At 43.8% G+C, this 17,240-nt stretch overlaps 1 protein-coding gene and 1 long non-coding RNA gene across 2 annotated transcripts in view; one reads left to right on the forward strand and one right to left on the reverse strand.

The window, feature by feature from the left end:
* Nucleotides 1-17,240, reverse strand: part of LOC130356734 (uncharacterized) — a 66,328-nt gene that overhangs the window by 21,073 nt on the left and 28,015 nt on the right. The gene's annotated exons all lie outside the window — the stretch shown is intronic.
* MKS1 (MKS transition zone complex subunit 1) overlaps nucleotides 1-17,240 on the forward strand; it is a 71,510-nt gene that overhangs the window by 6,862 nt on the left and 47,408 nt on the right. Inside the window, exons 3-5 of the mRNA XM_056558639.1 lie at nucleotides 6,536-6,603; nucleotides 10,001-10,156; nucleotides 11,202-11,299. Of these exons, the coding sequence (XP_056414614.1) occupies nucleotides 6,536-6,603; nucleotides 10,001-10,156; nucleotides 11,202-11,299 (322 nt within the window). The remainder of the gene's footprint in view (nucleotides 1-6,535; nucleotides 6,604-10,000; nucleotides 10,157-11,201; nucleotides 11,300-17,240) is intronic.

Here is a 17,240-nt window from a genome sequence, read left to right on the forward strand (position 1 = left end):
CTTGAATGTGTGCAAGGCATCATGAAATCTGAGGATTACCAACGGCTTTTGGGTCGCACTGTACAGCCCAGTGTCAGAAAGCTGGGTTTGTGTCTGAGCTCTTGGGTCTTCCAGCAGGACAGTGACCCCAAACATTCGTCTAAAAGCACCCAGAAATGGATGGCAACAAAGCGCTGGAGAGTTCTGAAGTGGCCAGATCTAAATCTCATTGACACCTGTGGAGAGATCTTAAAATTGCTGTTAGGAAAAGGCACCCTTCTAATAAGAGAGACCTGGAGCAGTTTGCAAAGGAAGAGTGGTCCAATATTCCGGCTGAGAGGTGTAAGAAGCTTATTGATGGTTATAGGAAGCGACTGATTTCAGTTATTTTTTTCCAAAGGGTGTGTAACCAAATTTTAAATTAAGGTTGGCAATAAGCCCATTTTTTGAGTTTGGTGTGACATTATGTCCAATTTGCTTTTTTTCCTCCCTTTTTTGGTTTAGTTCCAATACAGACAAAGGGAATAAACATGTGTATAGCTAAACATGTGTTACTGCAATCCTTTTCTGTGAGAAATACTTCATTTTCTTGAAAAAATTCAGGGCTGCCAACATTTACGGCCATGACTGTGTGTGTATATGTGTGTGTATATATATATATATATATATATATATATATATATATATAATTTATTTACCATACAGCTAAGCAAAAACACTGAGCGTGTAGCTGCAGGTAAACCACCAAATGCACAAACATGCAATAATAACCATGTAAAAAGATATCAATGTGCATATGAAAGTGCAAGGTGCAAAAAATAAAGTATTTAATGTAGAAAAAATTATATTGCTTTATATGTATTCAGACATATACAAGGTATGTGTAAACCCCATAATACAGCAATAAAACACACCCACTAGAGACAATGGGGAGAAAAATTAGCAAAATCAACACAACAGCTAGATGTAACACACGCTAGGCTAATGAGAGATCTAAAAATGCAGAGGTATTTGGGCGACTACTCCTCTAGATGCCATATATATATATATATATATATATATATATATATATATATATATATATATATATATATATATATATATATTAATGTAAATAATAGACACCGGTACTCCAAAATTTTTTTAATCAACTTTTGCAAGAAAATTAACCCCTTAACGACCATGGACATGTATACTTGTCCATGTGCTGTTAACGGGTTATGGTGCGGGCTCCGGACTCGAGCTGACTCCTATAGCTGTGGGCCAGCATTAATTAACCCTTTAGATCGCCTCTGTCAAAGCTGAGAGCGGCATCTAAAGGTGCCTTTATCCCGTCCCTGGTGGTCCAGTGGGGTGGATCGCCCTACAGCACGATCGCGGGGGGCGATCCACTGCTGAGGTAGCCGGAAGGCTTACCTCTTGTCCTGCTGCTGCTGCGGCTCTGACAATGGTAAAGCCTGGCAGGACCAGGCTTTATCAATCGAGCACAGAGCACACAGATCAATGTGGTTTTATGGAACCACATTGATCTGTATGAGGAATCAAATGATTCCTCTTAAAAGTCCCCTAAGTGGACTAAAAGTGTAATAAAATAATTTTTTTTTAACCCCTTAAGGACTCAGCCCATTTTGGCTTTAAGGACTCAATTACATTTTTACGTTTTCATTTTTTCCTCCTCGCCTTCTAAAAATCATAACTCTTTTTTATATTTTCATCCACAGACTAGTATGAGGGCTTGTTTTTTGCGCGACCAGTTGTCCTTTGTAATGATATAACTCATTATATCATAAAATGTATGGTGCAACCAAAAAACACTATTTTTGTGGGGAAATTAAAAAGAAAAACGCAATTTTGCTAATTTTGGGAGGTTTCGTTTTCACGCCGTACAATTTACGGTAAAAATGACGTGTGTTCTTTATTCTGAGGGTCAATACGATTAAAATGATACCCATGATTACATACTTTTATATTGTTGTGCTTAAAAAAAATCACAAACTTTTTAACCAAATTAGTACGTTTATAATCCCTTTATTTTGATGACCTATAACTTTTTTATTTTTCCGTATAAGCGGTGGTATGAGGGCTCATTTTTTGCGCCATTATCTGTACTTTTTTTTATACCACATTTGCATATAAAAAACTTTTAATACATTTTTTATAATTTTTTTTTAAATAAAATGTATTAAAAAAGTAGCAATTTTGGACTTTTTTTTTTTTATGTTCACGCCGTTCACCGTACGGGATCATTAACATTTTATTTTAATAGTTCGGACATTTACGCACGCGGCGATACCAAATATGTCTATTAACCCCTTCCCGACCTATGACATACCTGTACGTCATGGGTGGCAAGGTGTTCCCGACCCATGACATACAGGTACGTCATGGACATTACTGCCGCTACTCGCGGCATCCCGCAGCGCCCGGAAAGATGGTGGCTATCACTGATAGCCAGCCATCTTACCGTGCGACCACAGGGGGTTTCATCCCCCACCCCCCCCCAGCGATCGCTGCTATCAGCTGGTCAAATCTGACTAGCTAATAGCAGCGTTTCGCTATGAAAATACTTAGCAGCGCGGTGTGTGAGTCCCGATCACGGGGATCGGGACACACACCGCTCTGCTAATTGTCCCTGACCCGTCCCCCGGCGTCACTTACCCGTCCGAGCGGTGTCCCGAGCGGTCCCGGCGGTCCCGGCGTCCTCCATGCGGTCCTGGCTGCGCTGCGTCCCGGAGGTGAGTTTGCAGCAGCAGGGCGGCATCTTCATTGGCAGCAGTGAGATCGCCGTAAAGCGATCTCACTGCTGCCTCTGAGAGTTTCAAAACTGCAACTCCCAGCATGCCCAGACAGCCTTTGGCTTTCTGGGCATGCTGGGAGTTGTAGTTTTGCAACATCTGGAGGTCCACAGTTTGGAGACCACTGTATAATGGTCTCCAATCTGTGCTCTTCCAGATGTTGCAAAACTACAAATCTCAGCATGCTCAGTCTGTCCAGGCATGCTGGGAGTTGTAGTTCTCTAACATCTGAAAGAGCACAGATTGGAGACCATTATACAGTGGTCTCCAAACTGTGGACCTCCAGATGTTGCAAAACTACAACTCCCAGCATGCCCGGACTGCCCAAGCATGCTGGAAGTTGTAGTTCGGCAACATCTGATCCTTCAGATATTGCCGAACTACAACTTCCAGCATGCCTTGGCAGTCTGGGCATGCTGGGAGTTGTAGTTTTGCAACAACTGGAGGCACACTAGTTGGGAAACATTGTCCGTTTCCTACCTCAGTGCCTCCAGCTGTTGCAATTGTTGCAAAACTATAACTCCCAGCATGCACTGACAGACCATGCATGCTGGGAGTTGTAGTTTTGCAACAGCTGGAGGCACACTGGTTTGGAAACACTAAGTTTGGTTGCAAAACACTTGAAAGTTTATTACTTAACTTAGTGTTTCCAAACCAGTGTTCCTCCAGCTGTTGCAAAACTACAACTCCCAGCATGCACGGACAGCCAAAGGGCATGCTCGGAGTTTGCAACAGCTGGATGTTTGCCCCCTCCCCCCAATGTGAATGTACAGGGTACACTCACATGGGCGGAGGTTTACAGTGAGTGCTGCAAGTTTGAGATGGCGCAAATTTTGCGCTGCAGCTCAAACTTCCAGCAGCAAACTTGCTGTGAACCTCTGCCCATGTGACTGTACCCTAAAAACACTACACTACACTAACACTAACCTAAAATAAAAAGTAAAAAACACTACATATGCACATACCCCTACACAGCCCCCCTCCCCCCAAAAAATGAAAAACGTCTGGTACGCTACTGTTTCCAAAACGGAGCCTCCAGCTGTTGCAAAATAATAACTCCCAGTATTGCCGGACAGCCATTGACTGTCCAGGCATGCTGGGAGTTTTGCAACAGCTGGAGGCACCCTGTTTGGGAATCACTGGCGTAGAATACCCCTATGTCCACCCCTATGCAAATCCCTAATTCAGGCCTCAAATGCGCATGGCGCTCTCTCACTTTGGAGCCCTGTCGTATTTCAGGGCAACAGTTTTGGGACACATATGGGGTATCGCCGTACTCGGGAGAAATTGCCTTACAAATTTTGGGGGGCTTTTTCTTCTTTAACCCCTTATGAAAAGGTGAAGTTGGGGTCTACACCAGCATGTTAGTGTAAAAAAATAAATTTTTTACACTGACATGCTGGTGTTGCCCTATACTTTTCATTTTCACAAGAGGTAAAAGGGAAAAAAGACCCTCTAAATTTGTAACGCAATTTCTCCCGACTACGGAGATACCCCATATGTGGGCGCAAAGTGCTCTGGGGGCGCACAACAAGGCCCAGAAGGGAGAGTGCACCATGTACATTTGAGGCGATTTGCACAGGGGTGGCTGATTGTTACAGCAGTTCTGACAAACGCAAAACAATAAATATCCACATGTGACCCCATTTTGGAAACTACACCCCTCACGGAATGTAATAAGGGGTGCAGTGAGCATTTACACCCCACTGGTGTATGACAGATTTTTGGAACAGTGGTCTGTGAAAATGAAAAATAAAATTTTTGATTTGCACAGTCCACTGTTTCAAATATCTGTCAAACGCCAGTGGGGTGTAAATGCTCACTGCACCCCTTATTAAATTCCATGAGGGGTATAGTTTCCAAAATGGGGTCACATGTGGGGGGTCCACTGTTCTGGCACCATAGGGGCTTCCTAAATGGGACATGCCCCCCAAAAACCCTTTCAGAAAAACTCACTCTCCAAAATCCCATTGTCGCTCCTTCCCTTCTGAGCCCTCTACTGCGCCCGCCGAACACTTTACATACGCATATGAGGTATTTCCTTACTCAAGAGAAATTGGGTTACAAATTTTAGGGTGATTTCTCTCCTTTTACCCCTTGTAAAAATTCAAAAATTGGGTCTACAAGAAAATGCGAGTGTAAAAAATGAAGATTTAGAATTTTCTCCTTCACTTTGCTGCTATTCCTGTGAAACACCTAAAGGGTTAAAACACTTACTGAATGTCATTTTGAATACTTTGGGGGGTGCAGTTTTTATAATGGGGTCATTTATGGGGGATTTCTAATATGAAGATCCTTAAAATCCACTTCCAACCTGAACTGGGCCCTGAAAAATTACGATTTTGAAAATCTTGAGAAAAATTGGAAAATTGCTGCGGAACTTTGAAGCCCTCTGGTGTCTTCCAAAAGTAAAAACTTGTCAATTTTTTAATGCAAACACAAAGTAGACATATTGTATATGTGAATCAATATGTAATTTATTTGGAATATCCATTTTCCTTTCAAGCAGAGACTTTCAAAGTTAGAAAAATGCTAAATTTTCTAAATTTTCATGAAATTTTTAGATTTTTTACCAAGAAAGGATACAAATATCAGTGAAATTTTACCGATATCATAAAGTAGAATATGTCACGAAAAAACAATCTCGGAATCAGAATGATAAGTAAAAGCATTCCAAAGTTATTAATGTTTAAAGTGACAGTGGTCAGATTTTCAAAAAATGCCCAGGTCATGAAGGTGAAAATGGGCTGGGTCATGAAGGGGTTAAATTTATTTTTTACGCTTTTTGGGGGTAAAATAGGAAAAAACGGACGTTTTACTTTTTTATTCGGGGAGGGGATTTTTCACTTTTACTTTTACATTTTTTTACATTTTTTTTTACACTTGAATAGTCCCCATAGGGGACTATTCATAGCAATACCATGATTGCTAATACTGATCTGTTCTATGTATAGGACATAGAACAGATCAGTGTTATCGGTCATCTTCTGCTCTGGTCTGCTCGATCTCAGACCAGAGCAGAAGACGCCGGAAGGAGGAAGGTGAGGGGACCTCCGTGCGGCGTTCTGAATGATCGGATCCCCGCAGCAGCGCTGCGGGCGATCCGATCAATCATTGAAATCGCGTACTGCCGCAGATGCTGGGATCTGTATTGATCCCGGCATCTGAGGGGTTAATGGCGGACGCCCGCGAGATTGCGGGCATCGGCCATTGACGCCGGGTTCCTGGCTGCGATCAGCCGGGATCAGCCGCGCATGACACGGGCATCGCTCCGATGCCCGCGGTTATGCACAGGACGTAAATGTACGTCCTGGTGCGTTAAGTACCACCGCACCAGGACGTACATTTACGTCCTGCGTCCTTAAGGGGTTAAAAGAAAAGTTTTAAAACGCATTTACGCCTTCCTTTAAAAGTTAAAATCACCCCCCCCCCCTTTTCCTAAATTCCACAGCCTTCGGGCATTCTGGGCATTCTGAGTATTGTAGTTTTGCAACAGCTGGAGGCACTTTGGTTGGGAAACGCTCCCCTGGATGATCCTGATGCTCAAGATCCTAATAGATATAGGAGTACTGTATCGACTATATCAACTACTCCTATATCCATTAGGATCTTGAAGGCCAGTATCTTTGTGTTGTCTTCCACATAATAAAACGTGTCGCGCTGATAGATTGATAATGCCACATGTAGATGTATTTCACGTCTAAGAGCAGTTCTCCAATGCTTTTTTGTCTTGTTTTTTTTTTCTCTACATAATAAAATAGGTGGAAACCGTCCGGGTGATGATGAGGAAGAAGTTGTGATATCCTGGCAGGAGAAGCTTTTTAGTGAGGTAATCTTCACAGCAGTATATGAGGTCCACATTGTTTCTGTATCCTAAATATGATAGAATGTAGAATCCGAAATCACCTCCATACCAACTGAGCCACCAAACATTCTCCCATTAGTGACATATGTAAGAAAGTCCACTGTCTTTGGAAAATAAGCTTTCCTATTAGCTTAGGTCTTTCTACACAACTTATACCCCTTATATAGAGGGCACACTTTTTTTGCATCCACTGACTAGTTTAGTTACAGATTGCATTTAAGGGACAAGTATCATGGTAAAAAACCTATCCCCTATCCGAAGGATAGGAGATAAGTTTTAGATCGCGGCGGGTCCGAACCCTGGGACCCCCCACGATCTCCTGTTTGGAGCCCCGGCTCTCCTTCACAGTGGCACGTCACAACTCCCGCCCATAGCGGGGGCCGCCATGCCCCCTCCATATAGCTGTATGGGAGAGCGTTCGTCAATCTTCAGCTCTCCAATACAGCTATATGGAGGGGGCATGGCGGCCCTCACTTCGGGCAGTGGTCGTGACGCACCACTATTATCCATCCTGCGTCACTACATGGAGCAACAGTACGCATGTCCAGTTGCTCCTTCATTCATTGTATATTCGATTCTAAAAGATCGCCAAGATATCTTTGGCAGTAAAATAGACATTGAATAGAAAAGTGTTTGAGCATGTAAATAATTTTCCATTCAGACAGGAGTTTTAAGATTTTTTATTTTTTTTTTAGATTTGGGGGGGATGCTCAGTGGTCCGACCCCCTCCAATTAGACACTTATCCCTTATACTCTGTTAATAGGGATAAGTGTCTCTATAGTGGAAAAGGCTCTTTAAATAACCTCACTGTTGGTAAGGTGGAGTGGCCAATTCTGAGTTTGCAGTTATATACTATATTTACTACTTGTTGAGCTCCTGCCTTTGTCAGAAGTTGATATATTTACTGTGTGTTGATGATAAGCTTGCAAACACTGACTGCCCAGTTAGTTCACTTGTAGAAACTACAACTGTTTTTAATATAATACTAGCAGAGTACCCGGCGCTTCCTGCCTAAACCTTGCTGGGAAAATAAAAGCAAAAATGATGCACCCGACTTCATGTCCTGTCCCCCGCACTAACTATTCTCTGCACCTGCCTGCCGGACAATTGACAGGATATTTTGAAGTCCTGGGCAATCTCAGCAGCCTGTGAATAATGCAATTAGGTGATGTACCAGAAGTCCCATAGACTTGTATAAAATATCATACAAAGAAACCCACCATTGCAAATGGGGGTGGGTTAGGGTTAATTTAACTCTCCTATATTTTTAGTTGACATAAGTAACATGTACCAAGTTTTAGCAAAATATATTCTGTAGGGATGCACCGAAATTTCGGCCGACGAAAATTGTGTGAGTGAATTTTCCACCAATAATTTTGGTGGGTGTGGCTAACCCTTTCCTGACCCATGACATATGTGTACGTCATGGATCAGGTGCGGACATGACGCGGGCCGCAGGTCCGTGTCATAACCTGAAGATGCCTCCTGCAATCAGCAGCTCATATCTCCATCTAATGATGGACATCAATGATTGCTCCTATTAACCCTTTAGATCACCACTGTCAAAGCCTATAGTGGCGTCTAAAGGGTGATTTAAACACTCCCTGGTGGTCCAGTGGGGTATCCTCTGCATCCCCGGGGATCCGTGGCTCTTCATTTGATTGAGTCTGGCTAAACAGACTCAACCAAATGATTGCAGAGCACACAGATCAATGGAGTTCTATGGAATTCCATTTATCTGTATGAGGAATCTATTGATTCCTCCTAAAAGTCCCCTATAGGGACTAATAAAGCGTAAAAAGTTAAATAAAAGTTAAAATAACATCCATTAACCTGTTGCAGACCAAGGATGTACAGGTACGCCCTTGCTCCCTGGTTCTTAGGGACCAAGGGTGTACCTGTACGCCCGTGGGAATTTCGGTCCCCGCCGCACGCTGGGCAGGGACTGGATCGGGATGCCTGCTGAAATCATTCAGCAGGCACCCCGTGCAAACCCCTGGGGAGGTCCTGAGACCATGAATTCAGATGGGCGATTTGTGGCAATTCCAGGCTGAGGGGGTCTCTGATGCCCCAATTGCCTGGAAAATAGGGATGATCGGAGCTGTCAGAGACAGCCCCGATCATCCTAAAGGATAGGAGCGAGGTGGCAGGGGTTCCACCTCCTCCTATCCCCTGCCATTGGTTGGTTAGGACTGACCGACCAATCGCAGTTGGGGGCGGGGGAGGGGGGGTTAAAGGGGTACTCCGCCCATGGACATCTTATCCCCTATCCAAAGCATAGGGGATAAGATGTCAGATCGCCGGGGTCTCGCTGCTGGGGACGCCCGGGATCTCCACTGCTGCACCCCGCTATCATTACTGCACAGAGCAAACTTTCTCTGTGCATAATGACCGGCGGTACAGGGGCCCAGGGCACTGTGACGTCACGGCTCCGCCCCCTCTTGACATCACAGCCTGCCCCCTTAATGCAAGTCTATGGGAGGTGGCGTGATGGCCGCCACGCCTCCTCCCATAGACTTGTATTGAGGGGGCGGGCCATGATGTCACGAGGGGGCGGAGCCGTGACATCACGATTCTTCGGCCCCTGTATCGCCGGTCATTCATTACGCACAGAGCAAGTTTGCTCTGTGCAGTAATGATAGCGGGGTGCCGCAGCGGAGATCCCGGGCATCCCCAGCAGCGGGACCCCGGCAATCTGACATGTCTAGGGGCGGAGTACCCCTTTAAAGTTGAAATGATGCAAGTATCTACGAAAATTTACCATTATGTTAAAGTAGAATATGTCACGAAAAAACTATCTCTGAATCAAATTAATAAGTAAAAGCATCCCAGAGTTATTAATGCTTAAAGTGGCAGTGGCAAAAAATGCTCTGGTCCCTAAGGTGAAATTGGGCTCGGTCCCCAAGGGGTTAACCCCTTCCACAAGTTGAAATCGCCCTCCTTTTCCCAATTTTCATATAAAAAATATATATATAAATTATTTTGTTTCTGATCCTGCCGTGTGAACATCGTAAATGCAAAAAAAAAATTACGCAAAAATTGCTGATTTTGGTCACATCACATCCCCCCAAAAAGTTAATACAATGTAACAAAAACTATATAAAAAAAAAGGGGGGGGGGGGGGGCAGGGCAATGCATTTTCAGTTTTCAGCCAAGCACAGCCTAAATTTTCGGTTTCGGCTCAAAATTTCATTTTCGGTGCATCCCTAATATTCAGCCATTTGTAAGTCATGCTGGAACATATACACGTACATACACACACACACACACACTCATTGAATTGTATATTTACAGATATAGAATATCATATTCTTGGTGTTTTTTTTATTCATTTGTGCTATTTTCATACATTTTAAACAGTTTGAATATGAGCTGTACAAAAATGAGGCGGCTTGTTGCACACCTCTTGATCGCCAGTATCATCAGGATATTTTATCGTTGGAGCGAAGAGGAGGAAGAAAGAATCTACGTATCTTTACCTACACAGACTATGATCGATACACCAACCTAGAAGAGGTAGGCATAAATAAAGGGTATGTTCAGATGGGCAGAATATATGCGCATGTAAAGTGTTGTGCCATGGCTCTCTCTGAGCCGTGATCAGTACGGGGGACGGAGGGTGAGGAGTTCTTGCCCTGAATCTCTCATTGACGTATTTCTTCTTTTCCATGCATTTCCCCAGCTCCCATTGAAGTCAGTGGGATCAGGATTTTTCTAAAGTGAAACACACTGTTTTTGATGTGGAAATCTGTACCCGTTCCTTTTTAAGAAAGCACTTCTTTTGCCCATGTGAATATACCCCAAATTACATGTTCATAAAAGGTATTAATATAAAATGTAATCCCCAGAAACTATCCTCTATTATGGAAGAGAAGGTTTAAATTTGTTTTAACATGTCCAAGTCTTATATCACATGATTGCCCATGTATTTAAATGGATGTCATGTAATACCTCAATTCTCCTTTGCTGCTCTCAGTAATAAAAGCTGATCACTGGGGGTTATAGCTGCGGGATCACCAGCAGGTTCAAATGGAGCAACCTTCTTCAAAATATTAGCATGCATCAGTAATGATGTTGGACAATGAGCCTTCCAAACAATTTTCTGTTCTGTGAATTGGTGGCGGTCTCAGTGGTTCAACCCTCACAGATTCACAAGTTAACCCCTATCCAGTGCATAGGGAAAATTAGCTGAAATGAGAATACCCATTTAAATCGGCATACTATAAAGAAAATCCTCAGGTTATTTATAAGCTCAGCTGATAATTGCCTATAATTTACAACACGCGTAAATGTGATAACAAAAATAACATGATGTCATTATTTAAAATGACAGATCACACAAAAGTACATTGCTTATAACAAGTGGAAATGCTAGTCCTAAGGCTGTTCACACATTGCAGTTTTCCCAAATCATCGCAAAAATGGTGCAAAACTATGAGGGTACAGCAACATAACTGTGTGGATGTAGTTTCAAGCATTCATGTGATTAAGGGTGCATACATTGTTCTTATGTTCACCTTGAGCTACGGTCTGTACTAACCGTCATTCTTTCATTGCACAGCACTGTCAGTCAGTAACTACCTCTGCAAAAGAGACACCCACATTCTTGGCTGAACGTATGGCAAATGTCAGGAGAAGACGGCAAGACAAAAGAGCTTTGTAAGTGATCAGATTCTGTAAAGTTTTCTTTGCTGATCTAATATTGATGAACTATTCTGATGTTTTCAACATCCTGCTGCAATGGCTAGAGGCTGAGCTTCCTCTGATCCTGGCCATTAAAATTCTTAAATCCATGGTCAATGGCGACTACAGGATTTAGATGGTTAACAGAGGAAGGGGGCTCCTGTTACCCATCAGAACCCCACTGACAGGCATAATTGATTGTTCTAGCATATATGTTTATATTAATAAGGAAAGAGACATAAAAAGCTGCCAGACGGACTTCCGGTTCCGGCGCCATGCAGTGAAGACGCACGGAGAGCTAGCTCCTTCCCCACATACCGTTCCACGGCTCTATTTACCCACAAACAACGAGGCTGCAACCTCTTTGGCCAATTATCGGGGTGGCTAGCTATATGGACAAGTTCCTGATGACTATGGGACGCACAAACTCACTGAAAAGGAGGCAGAAACCTGGGGGCTCCCGCGGCTGCACGCATGGCGGCATCTCCCGCTTCCAGCCGCGCTACCTCCCCGTCCCCTTCTGAAACGGGGTCTATGGACGGGGGCGAAGAATATGACCTCCCGCAGCTGGACTACGCCAAACTGACGACTGAGGTGGCTAAATCGATTGCCCCTAAAGTGCAGGAAGCCATTATTGCCACTATTCAGACGACACTGGCCCAACTGCAACAGCAAGCCACACAGCATGAGACCCGCATGACGCAGATCGAAGACCGGGTGGGCTCGTCTGAGGATGCTACCTCTAACGCGGTGAGCCGAATTCTTACCCTTGAGTCTGAATGTAAAAGACTTAGCGATAAAGTCGAGGATCTGGAAAACAGGTCCCGACGAAGTAACCTGCAAATTGTGGGGCTTCCTGAGTCGGTCCCATCCAGGGACCTGGGGTACATCTGTGAAATTGCCTTACCGAAAGCTCTGGGTCTGATGCGGCCCTGCAAGGTGGAGAGGGCCCACTGTCTTGGCCCTGATCTGCGCAACGCCCGTGAGAAGTCTACACTGCCGGGACTTGAGCACAGACTTGCTCCTAGTAGCTTAGTTTCTTATTTGGGTTCTTTATTTTTTATTTTTTACAGTTCTCTGAGTATACTGACAATGCGCATTGTTACTTGGAATGTCAAGGGTCTTAGATCCCCCTCAGAAGCGAAGCATGATTTTACGGTACCTCAAAAAGTTATCTGTTGATATTGCTCTTCTTCAAGAGACTCACCTTGACAAATCTGATTATTTCCGTATGTGCAAATGGTGGGTAGGGAGAGTGGAAGGCTCACCTGCGGTGAATCATAAGGCGGGGTTTTGATATTATTCCACAAGGCCTTCCAAGGGGAGTTACTGCGAGTTTCCAATGATGATGAGGGACGTATTTGCTCTGCTACTATTAGGACAGCATCGGCAGATATCGACATTGTAAATGTATATGGTCCTAATCATGATACTTCCTCTTTTCTTGACAGTTTAGAACGACGACTGGGCACTAGTGATGTGCCATTGAAGGTAGTGGCTGGTGGTTCAATGCTGTGATGCATGACCTGGAGGATCGACGTAGCTACCGACCGCACCCTCCTGTACGACGTTCGGGTGACTCTCTTTTGACTGGGTGGGCGACTCGTACTGCTCTCACGGATGCCTGGCGAGTGTTGCACCCCGAAGCGAGAGATTTTAGCCACTACTCCCACGCACAAGACTCGTGGTCCAGGATTGATTACTGCTTTCTGTCTGGATCGTTGCTTCCAAGGGTGCAGCACTTGACCATGGAAGACATGGTGATATCTGACCATTCCCCAATTTCATTACACCTGACTGATTTAATTCCCCGGGGCACTGATTTTATATGGAGGTTTCCTTCAGGGATGGCTAGAGAAGAGCAGTTCCAATCTTTGCTTAAGGGATGGTGGCTTGAATATGCTGCAGACAATGCGGCACACACTTCTTCCCCCCCGATTGTACTGGGATGCGGCGAAGGCTGTCTTGAGGGGTCGGATACTGGCCTATACGGCTACATTCAAACATAAAGTCCATGCACAGATTACTACTCTAGGGACAGCCCTTAGATCGGCCTATACTGCCTTTGTTGCATCTCCATTTCCAGTCAATAAAGAAGCCTGGCAAGCAGCTAAATTGGCTTATAGCACGTGGCTTGAAAAAAGAGACAACCTTCGTAGGAGTCAGTTTGAGGCGTCTCTATTCAGACACTGTAACAAACTGGCCGACTGTTGGCCAGATTTGCGAAGGGTGCGATGCCTCGATCTCAGATTCCAGTATTGAAGGATAATTTTGGCACGTTGCACAGGGATCCTAAAACTATTTCGGATATCCTGCGCTCGTACTATATGGATCTCTACACGTGGTAGCCCTCACCTGCTCCAGCGTCTAGAGATTGGTTAGGGATGGCGAATCTTCCTACTCTGTCTGCCGATGAACTTTCTCACTTAAATGCTCCTATCACAACTGATGACTTGGAATCTGCTATCAAGGGGTTGGTGACAGGGAAAGCACCGGGACCCGATGGGTTCACCAGTGACTTTTGCAAGATCCTGAAAGGGGAAGTAACTGCTCCTCTGTTGTCCCTATTTAATTCATACTTGCAGGGCGCCCCCATCCCGCAGACAATGAATACGGCATACATTAAGGTATTGCCAAAGCCTGGAAAGGACTGGTCATCCCCAGATGGCTACCGTCCGATATCCCTAATCAATATTTACTTGAAGCTTGTTTCTAAAATACTGGCTGACAGATTGGCACTGATCCTTACTAGGATCATCTCGCCACTTCAGGTAGGATTTGTTAAGGGAAGGTCGGCAGTAAGCAACATTCACAAAGTTATCTCTGTCCTTGATGAAATACATCTTCGCCCGGCTGCCCACCCCTCCCCAGCACTGTTATCAATTGATGCGGAAAAGGCCTTTGACCATGTACGCTGGGAGTGGATGTGGTCGGTTCTGGCGAGGATGGGATTTGAAGGTCCTTTTATGGCATACATACGCTCGCTTTATTCCTCCCCGATTGCTAGGATTGCCACTCCTGGGTTTCTATCTTCGCCCTTCTCCCCGCATAAAGGAACCAGGCAGGGGTGCCCCCTTTCCCCGTTGTTATTCAATTTAGTCATCAAACCTCTCTCCAGAGTGCTTTCTTCGGTGGAGGGTATTGGAGGTGTTAAAATAGGGGGACAGGAGCTCACCCATGCCCTTTTTGCAGACGAGTTGCTTCTTTTCTTAGACGCCCCTAAGGAATCCCTAACGCTCATCTTTGATCTCTTAACCGACTTTGGGACCGCATCTGGTTACAAGGTCAATATCTCCAAGAGTGTACTGCTTGATCTGGCTCCTAACCACTGCGCTCTCAGGGAGGCTGATCTTCCTTTACCCATATCCTTGTCCACGGATTGCATTAAATACTTTTGTCTGAAGATAGGTAGGATGGCCTCCTCTTTATATTCCTTAAATTTCCCCCCATTGATTCAAAAAGTGATGGCTGAGCTGAGAAGGTGGGAATCGCTGCCTCTCCCTCTATTGGCCCGGAGCCACCTACTCAAAATGTTGAGCTTTTCGAAATTATTGTATTTTTTTTTTTTTTATTATTGTACGCCCTATTAGACGTAGCGTCATTTTACGGGACACCATTGCCGCCTGGAAAATTGGCTTGCCTACAGTTAATCTTCCCTTTTCTTTAAGCAAACATATGTCATTATGGGGGCACCCAGAATTTTTGCAGGGGACAGACAATAGTATGTACCATAGATGGAGGGGGGTCGGTATTCTCAAGGTTGGACATCTGTTCCATGCCTCGGAACCCCGACTGCTCACTTTTGAGGAATTAACCCCTTAAGGACACAGCCCATTTTCACCTCTAGGACGCAGCCCTTTTTTGCACATCTGACCACTGTCACTTTAAACATTAATAACTCTGGAATGCTTTTACTTATCAATCTGATTCCGAGATTTTTTCGTGACATATTCTACTTTAACATAGTGGTAAATTTTTGTGGTAACTTGCATCCTTTCTTGGTGAAAAATCCTAAAATTTGATGAAAAAATTGAAAATTTTGCATTTTTCTAACTTTGAAGCTCTCTGCTTGTAAGGAAAATGGATATTCCAAATATTTTTTTTTGGATTCACATATACAATATGTCTACTTTATGTTTGCATCATAAAATTTATGAGTTTTTACTTTTGGAAGACACCAGAGGGCTTCAAAGTTCAGCAGCAATTTTACAATTTTTCACAAAATTTTCAAACTCGCTATTTTTCATGGACCAGTTCAGGTTTGAAGTGGATTTGAAGGGTCTTCATATTAGAAATACCCCATAAATGACCCCATTACAAAAACTGCACCCCCCAAAGTATTCAAAATGACATTCAGTAAGTGTTTTAACCCTTTAGGTGTTTCACAGGAAAAGCAGCAAAGTGAAGGAGAAAATTCAAAATCTTCATTTTTTACACTTGCATGTTCTTGTAGACCCAATTTTTGAATTTTTACAAGGGGTAAAAGGATAAAATTTATACTTGAATTTGTAGCCCAATTTCTCTCGAGTAAGCACATACCTCATATGTCTATGTAAATTGTTCGGCGGGCGCAGTAGAGGGCTCAGAAGCGAAGGAGCGACAAAGGGATTTTGGAGAGTACGTTTTATCTGAAATGGTTTTTGGGGGGCATGTTGCATTTAGGAAGCCCCTATGGTGCCAAAACAGCAAAAAATTTTGCAAAAACATTTTGGAAACTAGACCCCTTGGGGAACGTAACAAGGAATTAAGTGAGCCTTAATACCCCACAGGTGTTTCATGACTTTTGCATATGTAAAAAAAATAAAATAAAAATTTCACTAAAATGTGTGTTTCCCCCCAAATTTCACATTTTTGCAAGGGTTAATAGCAGAAAATACCCCCCAAAATTTGTAACCCCATCTCTTCTGAGTATGGAGGTACCCCATAAGTTGACCTGAAGTGCACTACGGGCGAACTACAATGCTCAGAAGAGAAGGAGTCATATTTGGCTTTTTCAGAGCAAATATTGCTCGGGGGGCATGTCGCATTTAGGAAGCCCCTATGGTGCCAGGACAGCAAAAAAAAAACACATGGCATACCATTTTGGAAACTAGACCCCTTGAGGAACGTAACAAGGGATAAAGTGAACCTTAATACCCCACAGGTGTTTCACGACTTTTGCATATGTAAAAAAATATATATTTTTTTTTACCAAAAATGCTTGGTTTAGCAAAAATTTTACATTTAAAAAAAAGATAATAGCAGAAAATACCCCCCAAAATTTGAAGCCCAATTTCTCCCGATTCAGAAAACACCCAATATGGGGATGAAAAGTGCTCTGCTGGCGCACTACAGGTCTCAGAAGAGAAGGAGTCACATTTGGCTTTTTGGAAGCAAATTTTGCTCTGGGGGCATGCCGCATTTAGGAAGCCCCTATGGTGCCAGGACAGAAAAAAAAAACCACATGGCATACCATTTTGGAAACTAGACCCCTTGGGGAACGTAACAAGGGGTAAAGTGAACCTTAATACCCTACAGGTGTTTCACGGCTTTTGCATATGTAAAAAAAAATAATTTTTTTTACACTAAAATGCTTGTTTTCCCCCAAATTTTACATTTTTACAAGGGATAATAGCAGAAAATACCCCCAAAAATTAGTAACCCCATCTCTTCTGAGTATGGAAATACCCCATAAGTGGACGTGAAGTGCACTGGGGGCGAACTACAATGCTCAGAAGAGAAGGAGCATCATTGAGCTTTTGGAGAGAGAATTTGGCCATGTGCATTTCCAAAGCCCCCCCCCCCGTGGTGCCAGAACAGTGGACCCCCCCACATGTGACCCCATTTTTAAAACTACACCCCTCACGGAAGGTAATAAGGGGTGCAGGGAGAATTTACACCCCACTGGCATTTGACGGATCTTTGGAACAGTGGGCTG

Source organism: Hyla sarda, chromosome 2, assembly GCF_029499605.1.
Source record: "Hyla sarda isolate aHylSar1 chromosome 2, aHylSar1.hap1, whole genome shotgun sequence".
Lineage (NCBI taxonomy): Eukaryota > Metazoa > Chordata > Amphibia > Anura > Hylidae > Hyla > Hyla sarda.